General features: G+C 37.9%; 1 protein-coding gene across 2 annotated transcripts in view; it reads right to left on the bottom strand.

Moving 5' to 3' along the window:
- The window catches only part of KLF12 (KLF transcription factor 12), a 470,708-nt gene that overhangs the window by 111,905 nt on the left and 341,150 nt on the right, over nucleotides 1–17,653 (bottom strand). For both annotated transcript variants that reach the window (XR_006889121.1, XM_046664760.1), the window contains exon 6: nucleotides 10,312–10,374. Coding sequence is in view for 1 of the 2 variants with exons in the window: in XM_046664760.1 (XP_046520716.1) it covers nucleotides 10,312–10,374 (63 nt within the window). In the remaining variant the exon portion in view is untranslated. The remainder of the gene's footprint in view (nucleotides 1–10,311; nucleotides 10,375–17,653) is intronic.

Raw genomic sequence — 17,653 nt, 5'->3', positions numbered from 1 at the left:
AAATTAAATACACGCTAAGAGAAAGAACAAAAATGGCAAACAAGTGAAGGCCCACAGGGCACCAAGGCAGAGAAGAGACTTGGCTAATGCATTCTAAGGAGGCAGTAGGGTTTAAAATAAACAAGGAACTCTCTGATTGCTTTCCTCATTTTCTGAAAGTTATTGCTGAAACCTTCTGGTATTTTTTGAAGCCCTTTACCCCCTGATGACCATTACCATCATCAACAACATTCAGTCAAATCTTTCATTCAGGGGACGGGAGAGGGACAGACATGTAAACTCACACACATATTCTCTTCATGTTTTCTCACCATTCCAGGCCAGTATGTTTTGCTTTAGTGTTCCAGGAGGCACCCTTCACAGTCTCCAATGTGAATAGTGCCCCCTGGGGTTGTGCAATATGGCAGTCCTGAAAAGAGAATCACAAGCCAAATGTGGCAGCACCGCCTTTCTGGCTGTCTAGGTTTCTTTAGGAGGGAGGCTTTTCCATTAAAAATGTCCTGACAAGACAATTAAAAAAAACTGTCATTGCTATGTACAGTCAGTTCCTAATAACCAAAACAAAAATGGGCCAAAGTGCATATTATTCTTGCGGCTGGGGCTGCACTGGTTTTAGGTTTTAGCATAGCTTGGGCGACTCAGGGTCCCTTTCTCTTAACGGTATTCCCAGGACTCTCTGCTCTCATATCAAAGGTTTCCCTCCTACCTGAACTATCCTGAGAGAAAGGAGAGCATGAGCCCCATATTTCAATGAGAATGGAGCCTTCAAGGAGCTCCTGAGGTAATATCTGTGAGACGGTGTGGATTATGGAAAAGACATTCTCTGTTAGCCAGGATAATAATGACTCTTTCAAATAATTTAGATTGTATTGTACCGAAGGAAGACTTCCAATGACTTCACAAGCTTTTATGATCAATAACAAGGCTACTGTTGGGGGAAAAAAAAAAAGCACTAGGGTAAAATTTCATAGGAAACACTGGCACACTATCAATGGGGAAGGGGATAGAATGAGTCTAGTGCCACTTAGAGGTAGAGACTGAGTTGACTGGCTGCATTTCAGTGCTATGATGATATGACATCAGTGTCTACAAGATCATTTCATGAGCACTCACAGTCCATGCTAAATTTATCAACTTTTACCTCTAGGTGGCAGCAACTTTCTTCTGTTCTCAAAAGGGTTGCCTTTGGCCTTTGTTTCCTACCTCCAATCTAATTCCATACTTCCTTCTCTTTCTCAAATAAATACTTCACAGCCTGTAAAGTTTGGGGAAGATTACTGTAAGGCACTTTCACTGTAAGAAATCAGTCCATTCTTGCGGTTAAGCTACAGGGTTCTTTAACGAGCACAAAATAATTCAGGGCTAAAGTGAAAAATAACAGAAAGCTATTTTTCTTTCTTTCTCCATACCTATCAATTGCAAGCTCTAAGGAAAGCAAGATGTCTTTTTCATTACAGTCCTCTGAGGAAAAAAGGTAATGAGTAGAGAAATGGGAAAATAGATGGAACTGGAGAGATTTCTAGCTTACAATAACATTAATCCTATGGGTGATTTAAATCATTGCTTTCCAAAAGATGTAACCCGATATGTCCATTTATGAAGGCATTCCAAATATAGGAAGGAAGAGAAGATTTAGTCATCATACAAAATTGGTAACATACGGAGAGTTACCCTTCTGTTTATTTGGCCTTCACAGAAACCGAAGTAAACTGGTTCCATCTATATTCTAAAAAGCTATCATTTCTCACTAGATGTAACATGCGCCCTTTCTGAAGCACCTATTTACCTAATGTATTGAACCAGAGTCCTACCTACATTATTCACCTCCTCAGGATTCTAAATTGTTAGCGTTAAGGACTCAAGAGAGGTGAAGTAAATTATGGATTCATTTAAGGCTACAACAAATGCTAGGTGTGCCAAAGGATCACTCAGGTGGTAGTAAAAAGATTCCTTTTATGTAAAGTCAACATTTGATTACGGGCTAATACCTAAGGTTTATGAAGTACTTTCTTTCAAGGCGATGCTATGAAGTGTATTATCTCTTTTGCACTTTTCACAAGACCTAATTTGAATGCTTTGGGTCAGACACCATTCGTTCACTCATTTAATAGAAATACTGACGTGTAGGAAGCATGAAGACTAATTTAGCATAAGTGACAAATTTATACCAGAACCCAAGCTTGTTGACTCTAGTTTTATTTATTTCATAGGCGGTTCCTCTGTTTTTGACTATTTTATGTACCTTATCACAATGCGTATTTGGTTTTAAAGGCTGCATTTTTAAATATGGGACTCAAAGCAGGATTTCTGGGAAAATGGTTTGAGGGGATTAGAATCAAAAACTCTAAGTTTCAAGAAGAATGGAGTCTATTTTGATTAAACATTGTTCTTATGCTTTGGCAATTCAATAATCAAGAATAAGACCTGACAGAAGCCACTTATTTTAGTTACTAATTCTACAGTACCTTCATTTCATCATCCAAAATACAAGAAAAGATGGCCTCCAAGGAATAACATTAAAGTTCATTAACTACCTTTAATGACAGCTTCTAGTTCACTGAATAGTAGGGTGAGTGATGGGGCTAGTTTATGAAGCATAGTCTTTCCCATCACTGTTGGGTACCAGCACCTCATCTTCCCGTAGGAAACTCCTCATTACATGTGGTCTTAGTGGGATTGTTAACCAAGGCACCCTCCCTCTCTTGGCCAAGGCAGGACACGTGAGCCAGGGTGGGGCCAATCAGACTTTGGCTTCCTCAATAGATATTTTGAGAGATGATTTCAAGGAGCTGGAGCTGACGCTCTAGGGATGCACCTGCTTATTAAATCCTGCTCCCAGGATTCTGGGTACGTCCTGCTTCCTGTGTTTCCTGAAGCCCAGCTCCTGTTTTCCCTTCGACTCCATAACCCACCTCGGGTCCTTCTATCAAATTACCTTTTGCTTAAGTTGGCCAGACTCAGTTAGTTTCCATTACTTCCACAAAAGAACCTCACCTGATAAAGGAGACTAAACTGAATGAAAATTTAGATAGAATACAAGCAGACAGTGGATTCCAGTAGGATCCTCAGCTCTCCAGCTACTTATTAGCTGTGGGCTTATGCAGAATTGCTGTGACTAAAACCTGTGTGATATTGGGTGGGTTTTAATCTACTGTTCTCTCCAAATTGATTAAAAAATATATTAATTATGAGGATATTGATCCTACCTTAGGTAATCTAGGGCTATATTAAGAAATGTAACAAATACCCAATTTTAAGGAAATTACTAAGAAACTTTATGAACATCTAGTGGTCAGTTGAGAAAAATTATAGTGAGATGAGAACATACATAATTTGAAAATTGCTAGTTCACTATCCATGTGTATACAGAGAAATCTCCATTGCTAGAAAGATGACACTGCAAATATGACTGACAGATGAAAACCAAAACAAAACTGCTGGTATACACCCATCATTCTCAGAGGGGAATCCCTTAAAGATTGATTATCTTGAGCAGCATTTCCAGGATATTCAAGAACACATTAGGATTTTTGATTGGCTCCCAATATTAGCCATTATTCTTTCAAATATATATTTAGAAGACAGTTATAATCAGCTAATATTTTAGCCCAAATATATACACTGAAAAATATTATGAAAGACATAAAAAATGCAGCCTCTCTAGCTATATATAAAATAAGATCTTCATTTTAATTTGATATGTTAATTATAACATGGTTCATACTGATGCTATCATAGATAGATATTTTTTTCAAATTGGGACACATTTTTTTTTCTGCATTATTCACTGACCCCCACATCCTCTTGTTCTTCATGTTTTAGTACAGCATGACCATTATTTTAAAGTTCTACATCTGAACAAGTTTAACAGGGGGGGATTGTGCTGGAGAATAATGCACACTGCACAATTTAAAGCTCTAGATAAAAAGCTGTAGTTTAAGTAGCTTTCCCAGAGTAAATCATGATTTGCGATTATACAATTTTAAAATATCCTTAAGTGTATAAAACCAACCTAAAAAAATGACAGTTACATGAAAAATATGCTACAAATCCCAGAATTATGAACAATTCATTTTGTTATTTCTTTTTCTCCTCCCTAGTTTAGATTTAATTTGCTCTTCTTTTTCTGGTTTCCTAAGGTGGAAACTTAGATTATCCATCTGAGATCTTTCTTCTTTTCTAAAAATGCATTTGATGCTATAAATTTCCTTTGCTGCATTGCTTTTGATGCATCTCACAAATTTTCATAAGCTATGTTCTCATTTTTAGTTAAAAATACTTTTTAGAGGCCAGCCCAGTGGCGTACAGGTTAAGTTCACGTGCTCTGCTTCAGCGGTCCAGCGTTTGCCGGTTTGGATCCCGGATGCAGACATGGCACTGCTCATCAAGCCATGCTGTGGCAGGCGTCCCATATATAAAATGGAGGAGGATGGGCACGGATGTTAGTTCACGGTCAATCTTCCTCAGCAAAAAGAGGAAAATTGGTGGTGGATGTTAGCTCAGGGCTAATCTTCCTCAAAAAAACCCCCAATATATATATATATACATATATATGTTTTTTAAATTTCTCCTTTGACCCATGCTTTATTTAGAAGCATGTTGTTCAGTGTCCACATATTTTTAGATTTCCCAAACAAGTCCTTTTGAATATTGAACTAATATCTCTCAGTTATGCTAAAATCAGTTAATATAACAGAGATGTTTTATTACAAGATAGTACCACATCTAACTACAGTGCTGAGAAGACGCCAGGAATCAACAGAGAGTATACTGACACGCCCTATTATAGGTTCTTATATCAGGTTTTCAGCCAGATACTAATATGATTCTGAGCAGCAGGTTGGTAAAAAGAAGACTCATGGACTTTTAATAGAAAAATGTCTCAGAAGTGGTGATCTTTATGGCTCAGTATGATCTTAGAGCGCTAATTCTCCTATAATTAAGGAAATAATTACAGAAAATAACCTACTTTAATTTTTTCCCCCAAATCATCTTTATCATGACTGAAGCAACACTAGACACAAAAATCAGTTGATATAAATGGAATGTGAAACACTTTGATCATGAGGTTTCGTGCTGAAATTCTAGGTAATAGAATTTAGGCGAATTAGACCACAGGCCTTTAATAAGGTCAATCTAAGAGATAGTACACAAGTTTAAAGCATACATAATCATCACCAAGCTAAATCTGAGGAGGTGGTGGAAGTAATTAAAGAATTTAATAGCCAATACTGGATTATAACATAAAAAAAGACATGAATTTGGAGGGATTTAATATGTAGCAATACCCTGGGGGTACTTCTTTTCATTGTAATTCAGAGAAACTGCAAACTGGCTCATGATTACACGAACTGCATCCCATTTTCCAAATCTGTTATCAAACATTGGAGAGAACATGCTTTCAAACCAAATCTAAAGGCAACCTGCTGTTACTTATTTGCCAACACATATGGATTAAAAAAACCACGAAGGCTAGGCAGACATTCTGGGAACCGGAACTTTCACATATTCAAGTCCATACACGTTGTCATAATTTTTGCTCTGTAAGTCAAAAAGCAAGGCAGTAGAATGGTCTGGTAATTAAAACAACATAATCAATATTATCTATAAATAATGAGCACGCAAGGATCTGCAAGATGATGAGTAAACATTCTGGCAGGGAGCAGCCGCCACATACTGGAGTGGGCAGCAATGTCTTCCTTAAGCCTCTCCTATTTCTCCTCTTTCTCCGCCCATCAATATCATGGGGATTTCCCAGAAAAAGCCTTCTGCTTAGCTCGTAATGAATTAAGCATCCATCTTACTTAATCCTTAGCATTTCTCTTGCTCCACCCACAGGTAGCCAACTGCTACACAGGGAAAGATGACTGGACAGGTGTGCAGAGATCTGGGTTTATGTCTACATCTGACACGTTACATTTTTGTCTTTGGGCCTTATTTCTACATTTGGTAAGTGAGGAGTTGAACTGAACTTGATGATGTTTACCTTTCCTTTACAGCTCTGAAACTGATAACCACTACATTTGGAAACGCTCTGGCCCTCCTTAAGGGGCTAGCTCTACTCCAGCTCTCTGAGAGGTTTCCAACATCAGCAACCTGAGTGCTTTCCTCTAATAACGCAAAAGGTGTAAACAAGAAGGAATGTTCTTATTTTTATGACAAAAATCCATACTAGTTACATCCTTCAGAAAGATTCTATGAAGTCAAGTCTAACATTTGCAACTGTATACATACAAATATTTAGGTTCACTGTAGCACTATATATCCAACAATATAACATCAAAGTGTAAAAAGGCTCTTGCTGCCCTCCACAAAAATAGATGACACAGAACTTTTTCACATCCAAATGTGAAATGTGATTCACACCCAGAATGTGTCATAATTTGCATAAATACTCTGTTAAAACTAGAGCCTCTTTGTGTACATAGCTACATAACATCTCGGGGATGCTGGTAAGAAATAAATTATAATTGAGACTGGTAATGGCAGCATCCAATGGGTTAGAGAAAATTACTTCTATTTTCCTGATGACAATTCCTATTAATAATACTTTATTTTCTGTGTCATTATATAAGTAACCCAGAAAGTCATCCACTACTGATCTCACACAATAGCCCTTGAGAGATGTTTTGGGTGCACATCACAACCACTACTACCACCATCATCAAACAATGGGATATGCCCAAATCCTTGAAAACTTTAGGAATGGAACAGCGTGGAGGGAGAAGCAAAGAGGAGAGAAGAAAAGGTGAAAAGCTAAAAATGAGCATATACTAATGAGTGTGTCTTTGGCATGCTCACACTGATCCCAGAAATTTTTGGAGCCTTAAGTCAACTTCAGTGTTCAGTTCAGAGATATTCCCCACCAAGCCCGTCCCTGTCCTGCTCCAACCTACACATACACACCAAACACAGGTTCCAGATTTCTATTATCTCTTTGGTGATAAAACAGCTGAAGGATGACTTGGAAACAGCCACTCTCTGGGTTTGATATCAGAATAAAATAGCTTCATGCAAAAAGATCTGCAAAGAACAAAAGTCTATCTGCACATTCAACTCTCTAATAAGGTTTGTCCCATTTTCCACATTTGCCCAAAATGGAGTAAAATATTTTTTGTTGGCATTATCATACACAAGAAAGAGTGGCAAATATTCTAAAACAGGTTTATATAGTTATTGGACAAGGGAGGGTATGATCACCTTTACTGAAGGCCAATGATGAAGGAAAATGGAGAGATGTGACAAATGAAATAGAGAATGAAGTTCACACGCTGAAGTTCAAAGGCTTCATCAATCCTCAAATCAATAAATATTACTATAGTGGAGTGGCAATGAGGGGAGGGCCATTCTGACGGACAGAGTTTATGTCTGGCCTGGATTGCTACCTTTGATTAACTAAATATTAAATGAGTCATACAATGACCTCATGTTCTTTACTGGAGTGCTAATATATCCTGCAAGAAGTTCCTATTACCATTCTTTAATCCCTGGGAATTACCATATAATTATAGCAAACCTGGGTCCATCCTAACATCTGTCACTGGACCCCTGATATCCTGGTGCTTTCATCTCCTTCCTGGATTTGTACATCTGTTACCACACTTTCTTTCCATCCCAGCAGGTTTGTTTGCCTTGAACAGACATTCTTTTCCACACATTTCTTCAACTCCAGAGGAAACGCTCCCACAGGAATGAGGCCAGTGGATGCGGCCTCTCATATTAACATTATGCAAAGAAAAACACTACTTAAAATTTTAAACCATCTTTACTCAGTAATAAACACTGGTTTGATAGCTCAACCACAGCCATTGACACTTACAACCTACCAATTGTTATGCATTCCTTGTGCATGACTTATAACTTCAAGGCTTTTTATCTTTTACTGAGGTTTAATTGCTTATTTGATGAACAATATTTTTTAAGTGAATGGAGCATTTGCTAACCCAACTTCACAAAATCATCCAACATCACTCACGTGTAGTGTTTGCAGATCTACCTCAAGCCTGAGCCAAACGAGCATTGAATTTGACATCTAATTCTATAAACTATCCCAAACTTCTATTTTGGGGAGAGCAACTATCACTTTCCCTTCATCTCCATTGCTAGCATGAGTATTGAAACTTTCTGGATTTTCAGAGCCAATATTTCATAAAGAAATAGCAAGTGTTTATCACTTAATAGATGCAGATGCTGAGTGAGTCACTGGGCTTCTTCCTAGCCAGGAGATTTATTTCCATCTACCAGCCTCACAGTATCTACCTAAGGAAAATTCAAGGTAGTATATGTATAATAGTAATTTTAACTAATTCATGACCAAACAAAGCACACGTATTAAATCCATGTATGTTCTTACGGTGGTTAATTTAGAAATGTCTCTAGGTCCTTGTGTATGTGTTTCAATCTATAAAGGAGGCACTATCTCAAGCTCTCTGTTTTCCTACTAATTCTGGGTCTTTATTCAAAAACCTTCTCGAGGATGGGTTTTCTGGAAGTCCCTTCTTCTTTTATAATTTCCTCCTTCTCTACTAGGCACTCTCAAATTGGTCTTAAACAGAGTTGATAACATGTATCTCTGAACATTACACTTTAAATATATCTCCTTAGAGCATTATCCACATTTTATTATATATGTTGTCTGTGTGATATCATATAACATTGTATATTATATATGTGTGACAACACACACACACTCTTCCCCTATAAGACATTGAGCCCCGTGAGGATAGAAACCACGTTTTATTTATCTTTCTAATCTAGTGCTTTTCACAGTGCCAGGGACTGTAAATAAATGTTGCTGAATTGTAAAAGTCAAATTTTCTCAAAGCTAGCAGTAAAAATCCTTTTTGTTTTTCATGGATTACTTCACTGGAGATAAAAGTAGTTTAAACTTACTAACCAAATAATGTGCTATGAATTATGTAGGAACAAGTTATGGTATTGCAATACTGCAGAAAGGAAAAGGGAAGGAAAGAAAATTTGTTATTTAGTCAGTGTTCCACATTTAGTTACCGAGAAATAAGCTGTAGAAACTGGATCTCATAACTGACAATGTGGTACTCTATCCATTAGCTTAAGTTGCTCGCTTGAGCATCTCATATTCTCTATATGGAACAAGGTTTCTTTAGTACAATATGTCTTTTCGTGAGAAGAAACATCAATTCCATGCAGTCAAGAAAGGACCTGATTTCTCCCTTTCCTTTTGTGTAATGGCCATGAGCATGATCATTCTCTAAGCTTTCCAGGTTTAACGGGGGACAATATGCTTTAGTGGCTGTGAGAAACCACGAAGGATGCCCCAGCTTTCAGAGAGTGTGTAAGCAAATGGCTGTATCCTCTGTGCTCCATTTCCCCCTCTGTGAAAAAGAAAAGCATAATATTTAACATCACCAAGCTATTGTGAGGGTTAATTAGATTTAATGGGGGAAGGGAGGCGAGCTGATTAGGCACTATTCAAAGTCAAAGAATCATTATTTTGTGTCTAAAAATAATCCTGATTTAGGAGTAAAATTAATTTAGGAGCTCCATCTTTGGTAATCATCTTCCCATACTTTAAAAAAAGCCATAGTTTTTAATCAAAATCCAATTTTAAGCACAACCCAATGAAGTAAAAATGGAGTTCTGTAAATTTCCATTCACCTTTGAAGAAATACAGTATACAGTTCAATTTTGTCTTTTTCTTCTCTTCCCTTCTTTTGAAGATATATTACATGTAGAAAAGTTAATTTTGTTGATAGAGTAATGTAATCAAATATGGATTTTAACCCTACATTAATTTTTTTTTTGTTTCACATGAAAGATTTGTGAAACACCTTCAATTGCTTCTTTAAGGAATCAACAATCAATGTTTTGTGGTTGAAATAACTTTTCAGGTCATTTCTGGTAAGTTCCATCCATATTTTTGTTCAAGAACTAGTTAGTGAAAGATCTTTGTATTCCCTAAATTAAAAAAAAAAAAAAAAATCCCTGGATATTTAAGGCTCAAGTCAGAAAAAAATAATACTAAATACTAATCACCAAAATTAACAAAATAGATTAACTAACTACGAAAATCTTCTTGAGAAGTGGAAGTTGGTACTTGAGAAAAATCTGAGTGGTCACCCATATCTCACTAAAAAGCTTACAGTATCTTCGAAAAAAGGGAACTCTATCATGTTTGTTTAGAACTTTCTGAAGGAAAGGGACACTACACAGCTCAGTTAGTGGAAAAGTATTCTCTATGGAGCAGTGGGAAGAGTCCTCTTTTGTTTGAACACAGCCCTATTAAAATTTCTCGTAAGACATAAATTCTCTTAACTTAGACTGTATACTCACCAAGCAAACTTCTGATTATTCATTCGATTTCCCCGGACCCTTGACACTGGGGACGGATGTACCCTGTAGGCAGATGAGAGTAATCCAGTCACTGAAAGAGCATATTCACAATTATAAATGAGCAAACAAAAAGGGATCTGGTTTATAAATAACCTCTTTTAGATTTGCCTAATATAAAATCCCCCAGGTTTGATCACATCTTAGTAAATGGATGCAATTAGATTTCTTTGCCTGCAAACCTGCTCTCTCTCTTTCCTTCTTTACTACGTCTAACACAACAAGGGTTTATCATAATGTTCACTGTGAAGACCCCCAAAAGCAGGACTGCCAGTTTTAATTGACTGATTCATTCTTTCAGTTCAACAAAAAGTTACTCAATACCTAATCCTCGCCAGGCGTAGGAGTGGCTAAAAGTAATGTAAGCTATGATGCTAACCTTCAAAGGGTTCTTTCTGGTATGTGTTCCCAGAGAGGGGGCACAAAGAAACAGTCTTAGTACACACCCTTCAATTTCTAGATTTAAAACCCTAAAAAGCAAGATAAGGGGCCAGCCCAGTGGCACAGCAGTTAAGTTCCCACTTTCCACTTGGGTGGCCTGGGGTTTGCCAGGTCAGATCCCAGGTGTGGACCTATGCACTGCTTGTCAAGCCATGCTGTGGCAGGCATCCCACATATAAAGTAGAGGAAGATGGGCACAGATGTTAGCTCAGGGCCAGTTTTCCTCAGCAAAAAAGAGGAGGATTGGTGGCAGACACTAGCTCAGGGCTAATCTTCCTCAAAAAAAAGCAAGATAAAATTCATCAGGATATGCTACTCCAAAATATACTACTTTGGCATAAGGATTATTTTGAGCTGAAGGCAACTGAGTAGATATAGGAGGAGCTCTCTACCCTCACGTTATATGCCTAAAAGCAGGACATAAATTTCCCTTTTGTAAAGGAAATTTTCATTTGTAAAGGTGTCCCCCTCTCCCATACTAGGAAGAGGAGTACAATGCACAACTCCTATCACCAGAGATGGCACCAAGACGTGTCTGCATAAATAGCCCTTAATTACGATTAGTTTCCCCCATACATTTTTAGTCACCTTCCTGCAATCTACCTCCCTAGAAGGCCACATTCCCTTCTCTTTTGACTACTCACTTCTCCACAATTTATTACCCTTTGTTAAAATGGTATATAAGCCCCAAATTCTAACCACCCCTTTGAGTTACTCATCACTGAGTACTCCCACATGTGGGCATGTTACATGAATAAACTGTTTTTTCTTCCCTCTTGTTGATCTGTCTTTCGTCAGTATAATTTGCAGGCCCCCAGACAATGAACCTGAGAGTTCATTAATAATAATGAACTACAATAATCTCCTCTATAATCCAAATGTCCAGGAAAAGAATCCGTGGGGATGGGGGAAGAAAGAAGGATGAAGAGGTATTTCTAGGAGAAAAGTCTTCTAAAGTGATGCTCTATAGCTGGAAGAGGAAGGCAAAGTCAATTCAAAACTTTAGCCACATAGTGGAGAAGTGAAGACTATATTGTTTTATAAGCTTCCAGGGTTGGACTCATCCACTGGAAATAGTTTAAGCTTCCAGGAACTGCTGATATCTTCCAATCAGGAGCTAGCTGCTGAGCCTCCAACCCTTTGTGGGTCATTAACTGGCGACACAATATGCCCTACTTCCTACTTCCTTGTGGCCAACTTCCTGCTTTGTTCTATCTTTACTGAGATTTGTGAGACCTAGGCAGTCTTTAAGTTTGTGTTATCTTTCTTGCTATGTCTCAGACATTTCTCTTATTTACAAGACAAGAAGGAAAGAACACAGGGATTTTAAACTGGTCTTAAAGTCCAGTTAGAACCAATAGTTCTAAGGTTCATTAGAACCCCAGCTCCCCACAGTTGTTTAGCAAGTGAAAATCTTTACCAAACAGATAATATACCTCTAGCCCCTCGGTAGGGCCAACTGCAATCTTCCTGTAAATTCAGAGCCAGATGCACTTTGCACTCAGAAGGCTTATTTCTTCCAACATCCCTTATTAACATTCTTTTCCTCACAGCGCTTCTCAATGGCTGCTGCAGCTGAGCTGCTCAGTACAGATTTTCCGCTTGGCATGGGGGAGGGGGTGTTAATTATGCAGAAAGATGGAGAGAGGCCAGACAGCCCCTCTGGTGAACTGTCTCATTCAAGCACGGCCCACTTCCTGCTGTTTTGCAGCTACAAGGATCACCTGTTGGTCTTGGCATCCATCCAAAGTGAGGCCTAGCGGAAATGACAGACTCGGCTAGCAGTGAAAGCCAGCTCATATTCCAGAACCCCAAAATGGGAAGAGAGAAAAAAACATGCAATAAAAATGCATAAGAATTATACAAAAGGTAGCAAGACTCATATTTTCTTCTCTTTTCCTCTTTTTGTCTGTCTGCTTGAAATATCAAAATGGAATTGCAAGGCAAAAAATGTCTCCCCACTTAAAGCCCCCTGACCCAAGAGAAAATGCAGGAAACCATCTTGAACCTTCCCTATAACCCCATTGGGCTATCGGAGTCCTACTTTATTACTAAATAAAGCTTTAAGGAGTAACAGCCCAAATACACTCAGTTCTTTAATTCACTCTAACATCCTTTGAATGTTTTACTTTTATTGCCCCTCCTTAACCCTGATATTTCTAGTCTGATGAGAGAAGTATTCTCTTATTGATGCTTCTGATTGCATATATTAATGCAGAAAAATGGGCCTGTTTAACCTATAATTATAATATTCTCTAGGTATTTGTGTATTTTAGCAAAATTTCATTGATCCATAGGTCAAATACTGTAAGTAAATAATTTCTATAGCAGTTTAACAGTCTTTATAGAATTCCTGATTGTGTGCGTATGACCAAATAATTATAAGGTTTCCTAAATTAAAACAGTAAAACAAGAAAGTGAGTAAATTGATAACCTGGAGCCGACTTCATCCGATAAAGTAGACCATAAAGGTTGGCATTTCAGCTACCCTCCAAAATTTCTCTTCAAAAGGATATGCAGTATTTTTGTGAGCTCAGTCTCTACATTGCGACACTTTTTGCCATCGCCTACCTTTTTTCCACATATAGCAGCCAGGCAGGTAGCAAAGTCAAAACCCCAGTAGGAGAAACCACCAGCTAATCTGCATGTCATGCATTATTCATGACCTCCTGATTCCTGCACCTGCATCTAGGCAGGAAGCTTGCAGGGAATGTTCATTATGCTTCTCTTAGCCTCACACAGGCTCAATTACTGCTAAGCTACTTTGTTCTGTAACTAAGGGTTTCAGGCCTTAGTACTAACCGCTGGATACAGAAAGAAAAAAACCCACGATGTTGAAGAAAAGGGCAATCTTGGTTGTTGTGTAACATACATTGCATCCTACAATGTGCTCTTCTGAGACTGACAGTTTATCAGATGGAAATGCTCACATTTGGTGATTTACATTATATAGAAAAAAGGAAGCTATACCATTAACTATACATATATATAATGTACACATGGTTGGTATACATTAACCATGTATACCAACTGTTCTATTTATATACACTGCCTCATCTGAGGCAGAAAGCATGTTTATAATTTTACCCAATGCAAGGCTTAATTTAGCTTTCTTGCTAAGCATGTGGGAACTTTTTAGATATCTTAATATAAAAAAGACTCTTCCTTCTTTGGGTAAACCACCAGAGAACCTGACTTTCAAATCTTACCTTTTAATGACTGACACAGTTAAGAGAATATGACCACTCTGATTTTCAATGTCTTCACGAACCCACCTAATAGGCTGGTGGCTAGAGATGGGATGTGAACCCGAATATCCAACACATACTATTGATTACACTAATGAACAGCTGAGGAAGGATATCGATCCTACCCTTTTACTAGCGCCACCACAAAAAAGCTGTGACAACTTAAATCCAATCTTATAGTCCCAAATGGAATTAGGATGAAGTGGTTAAGAATACAGACTGTGTAACCAGTCTGCCTGGGATTGAATTCCAGCCCCACCATTTACTATCAGTGTCATTTTAGGGCTAGTTACTTAACCTCTCTGTGCTTCAGTTTTCTCCTCTGTACAAATGGAGGCAATAACAGCAACCACTTCCTAGGGCTGTGAGATTGAAATAGGTTAACAGCTGTAAAGTGTTTAGAACAGTGCTTGGTACCTAGGATACAGTCAATATATGTTAGCCATTATCACCAGCAATGCTGATTGCATCAGAAAGGATGGTATGAGGGAATTGGTCTATCCAGCTAATTCCAGGGCGTTGAGATAATGTCCTACAGAGCCTGCAGTCCTAACTACTATGCTTATGTGACTTTACGAAAGGTGAGGAAATAGCAAAGGGAAATGAACACATACAGAGTAACATGAACCAAATACTGTGGTTTATAAGGTCTGGCTTACTCTCTGGTATCTCATTTTTCTGTTCTATGTTGGAGGATCTATCTTCTGTTTACTCAGTTGCATAGTATTTCAGTGATGTCCATTCAAGAAGAAATCACAGTAATCACAGCAATACAAAACCACTCCCATTGACTAAGCTCTTACTATGAGCCAGACACTTTAACTGTAAGTACTTTAGACACATTATCATATTTTATCCTCATATCATCATTATTCACATTTTATCTTTGATAAAATAGCTTTAGAAGAGTTAAGTAACTTGCCAGGGTCACACAGCTAGTGAACAGCAAAATCAGAACTTGAACACAGGTATGTCTGACCTAGTCTATTCCAGATTATTATCCCCTCCTTATGAATTCATATATATTCTCTCCACACCACCCTAGAGGATGCAACAAAGTAAATAAGCACCAGGGGCTTTAATGAGAGATTTAGCATTTATTTAAACCCAGCTGAACATTCTACAGTGTAAGTAGATACAAAATGAAAGAACTGGTTTTCCTGGCCTAAAATCCGCACTGGACTGAATAGTAAGCATGTGGTTACTCGCAAGAAATAGTCATAGTAATGTACTTCATTCTCACTTTAACTGTTTATGAAAATTCCTTGTTATTAGCACCGCTATTTAGATACATAATGTACAATACATGTAAGTTTTAGATGGTGAAATTCATTCTAGCTAAATCCACTTCCTCACTTCCAGTTTTTTCTAGAACTCAATCCAATCCTGTTTGTGTCCACACCCTCTGATGAAATCATCCTTATCACGGTCATGAATGGCCTCCAGGTTTCTAAATCTAACGGTTAATTCTCAGTCCTCATCTCAAATTCTCAGCAGTAACTGCTGTAACTGATCATTCTATCCTTGAAAAGGTATCTTTACTCAGCATCAGTGATATTCTTCCGGCTTTCCTCCTCTTCTTCTTTTTTTTTGCCTGAATCTCCTCCTCTCATTCTTTTCAACTCTAAAGGTCAGCATGGCCGGGGGATCACTTTCCCATTACCTTTTTCTTCCTAATTTCAACTCACTCTCTAGGTGAAAAACTTTACACTATAGCTACCCTCACACCCTTGATGATATCATCCCATCTAAAGGTTTTACAGGGGGCCGGCCCAGTGGCGCAGCAGTTAAATGCGCACGTTCCGCTCCCGGGCGGCCCGGGGTTCGGCGGTTCGGATTCCGGGTGCGGACGTGGCACTGCTTGGCACGCCATGCTGTGGCAGGTATCCCACATATAAAATAGAGGAAGATGGGCACGATGTTAGCTCAGGGCTAGGCTTCCTCAGCAAAAAGAGGAGGACTGGCAGTAGTTAGCTCAGGGCTAATCTTCCTCAAAAATAAATAAATAAATAAATAAAGGCCTTACATACTATCCATATTATAATGACTCCCAAATTTCTATCTCCAGCCCTATCCCAAAATATTCTCTGAATACTCAGGGTTTTCAATCCAAACTTTTTCCTTAAAAAAATTTTTTTTTTAAAAAAGGTGTTCCTTTCCATATCTTCCTAGTCTCAAAAATGGCATCATTCACCCAGTTGCAACCTTGGAGTAATACTTGAGCCCTTTTATGCTCTCATGACCCATGTGCTAGAGAGGCTGCTTAAGACTGACAAAAATCAGAATAATTACATCACAGCCCAATAAAATATTTATTGTAGAAAATTGCTCATCTAGTAAGATCAGAGATTTTATATCAAGGTCATGAGAAATTGTGTACAAATATTTTCTATTCCTAAGTCCAATTTTTTTCTGTTATGTAATAAAATTATTAGCCCATACTTTCATACATAAATTACTCCAATTACTTGACATAATACATACTTTAACAATTCAGTTTACTACACGTGTGGAAGAAAAGATTAATCTAAAATAATTCCACAATTATTCTTAAATACCAGAATTTTTCTATTCAGAATCACATCAAAGATAACTTTAAAATAATTCTTGGTATTGCTCCCTTCTTTTACACAGTTGTTCTGAATACAAATTCTCATGATTACTCGGGTTAATTTGGATGTTTTTATTTTAACATGTATACATTACACTTGACCAAATGAAAATATGAGCATGACTCCAGTGTTTAAACGAAGTGGGCCTTTTTTATTCTCAGCTTATATCAAGCCAGTGATTAGATGACCATTAGGAATGCCATATATTATTTAAAAGTTCTTTTTTCTCCCTCATTATATTTCTGTCTCTCTCATGCAAAGCCACTGATGTTATTTTTAGAAGAGTGGCTGAACTTAAACGTCATAGAGAATTAATATGATTATTTTTCTCACTGTTTTGAAATACCAGTATAACTTTTGTTAAAAATATAGTGGTTTGAATGGAACAACGTGAATTTCTGCTCTACATCCATAGAATGAGGAATTCTAAAAAGAGATTATTTGGTTTGCATAATTATGTTAATTAATCCCAGCCTCACCGCCCAACATCCCCACTTCCTCTCTCTGTGGTAGTGACACTGAAGGTTCTCCTCCCTTGTCACCTGGTTAGCTGATGCTTAACTCTAAGAAGCCACTCCCAATCTCGAAGTCTAAGTCAATTCACTCTAAGTTCTCACAGCACAGGATATTTAGCACACGTTAACTGAAGATTACATCTGTTTGTCTGTTTAGTTTATTTTGTCTGTCTCCCCAACTAGACAGTGTGCTCCAAGGGGACAAGGGAGCTTTTCTCTTTTTGCTCACTATCATATCTCCATTACGTGCCACAAAATGGGCACTCAATAAATATCCGTTGCATAATCAGCCCTATTTCACTACTAGACTATAACGTCTAGGGTGGATGGCAATGATAATGTCTGTCTAAGTCACCATTGCATCCTCAGAGCTTAGCATAGTGCACAGGAGATAGCTAACAAACATTTGTTAAGCCACAAAATGTAGAATAAGGATAGAAAGTTTTAGACTTAGAAATGTGAGCTATTT

The sequence above is a fragment of the Equus quagga genome, chromosome 6 (assembly GCF_021613505.1).
Source record: "Equus quagga isolate Etosha38 chromosome 6, UCLA_HA_Equagga_1.0, whole genome shotgun sequence".
Lineage (NCBI taxonomy): Eukaryota > Metazoa > Chordata > Mammalia > Perissodactyla > Equidae > Equus > Equus quagga.
This window is presented reverse-complemented; position numbering and strand designations above follow the sequence as displayed.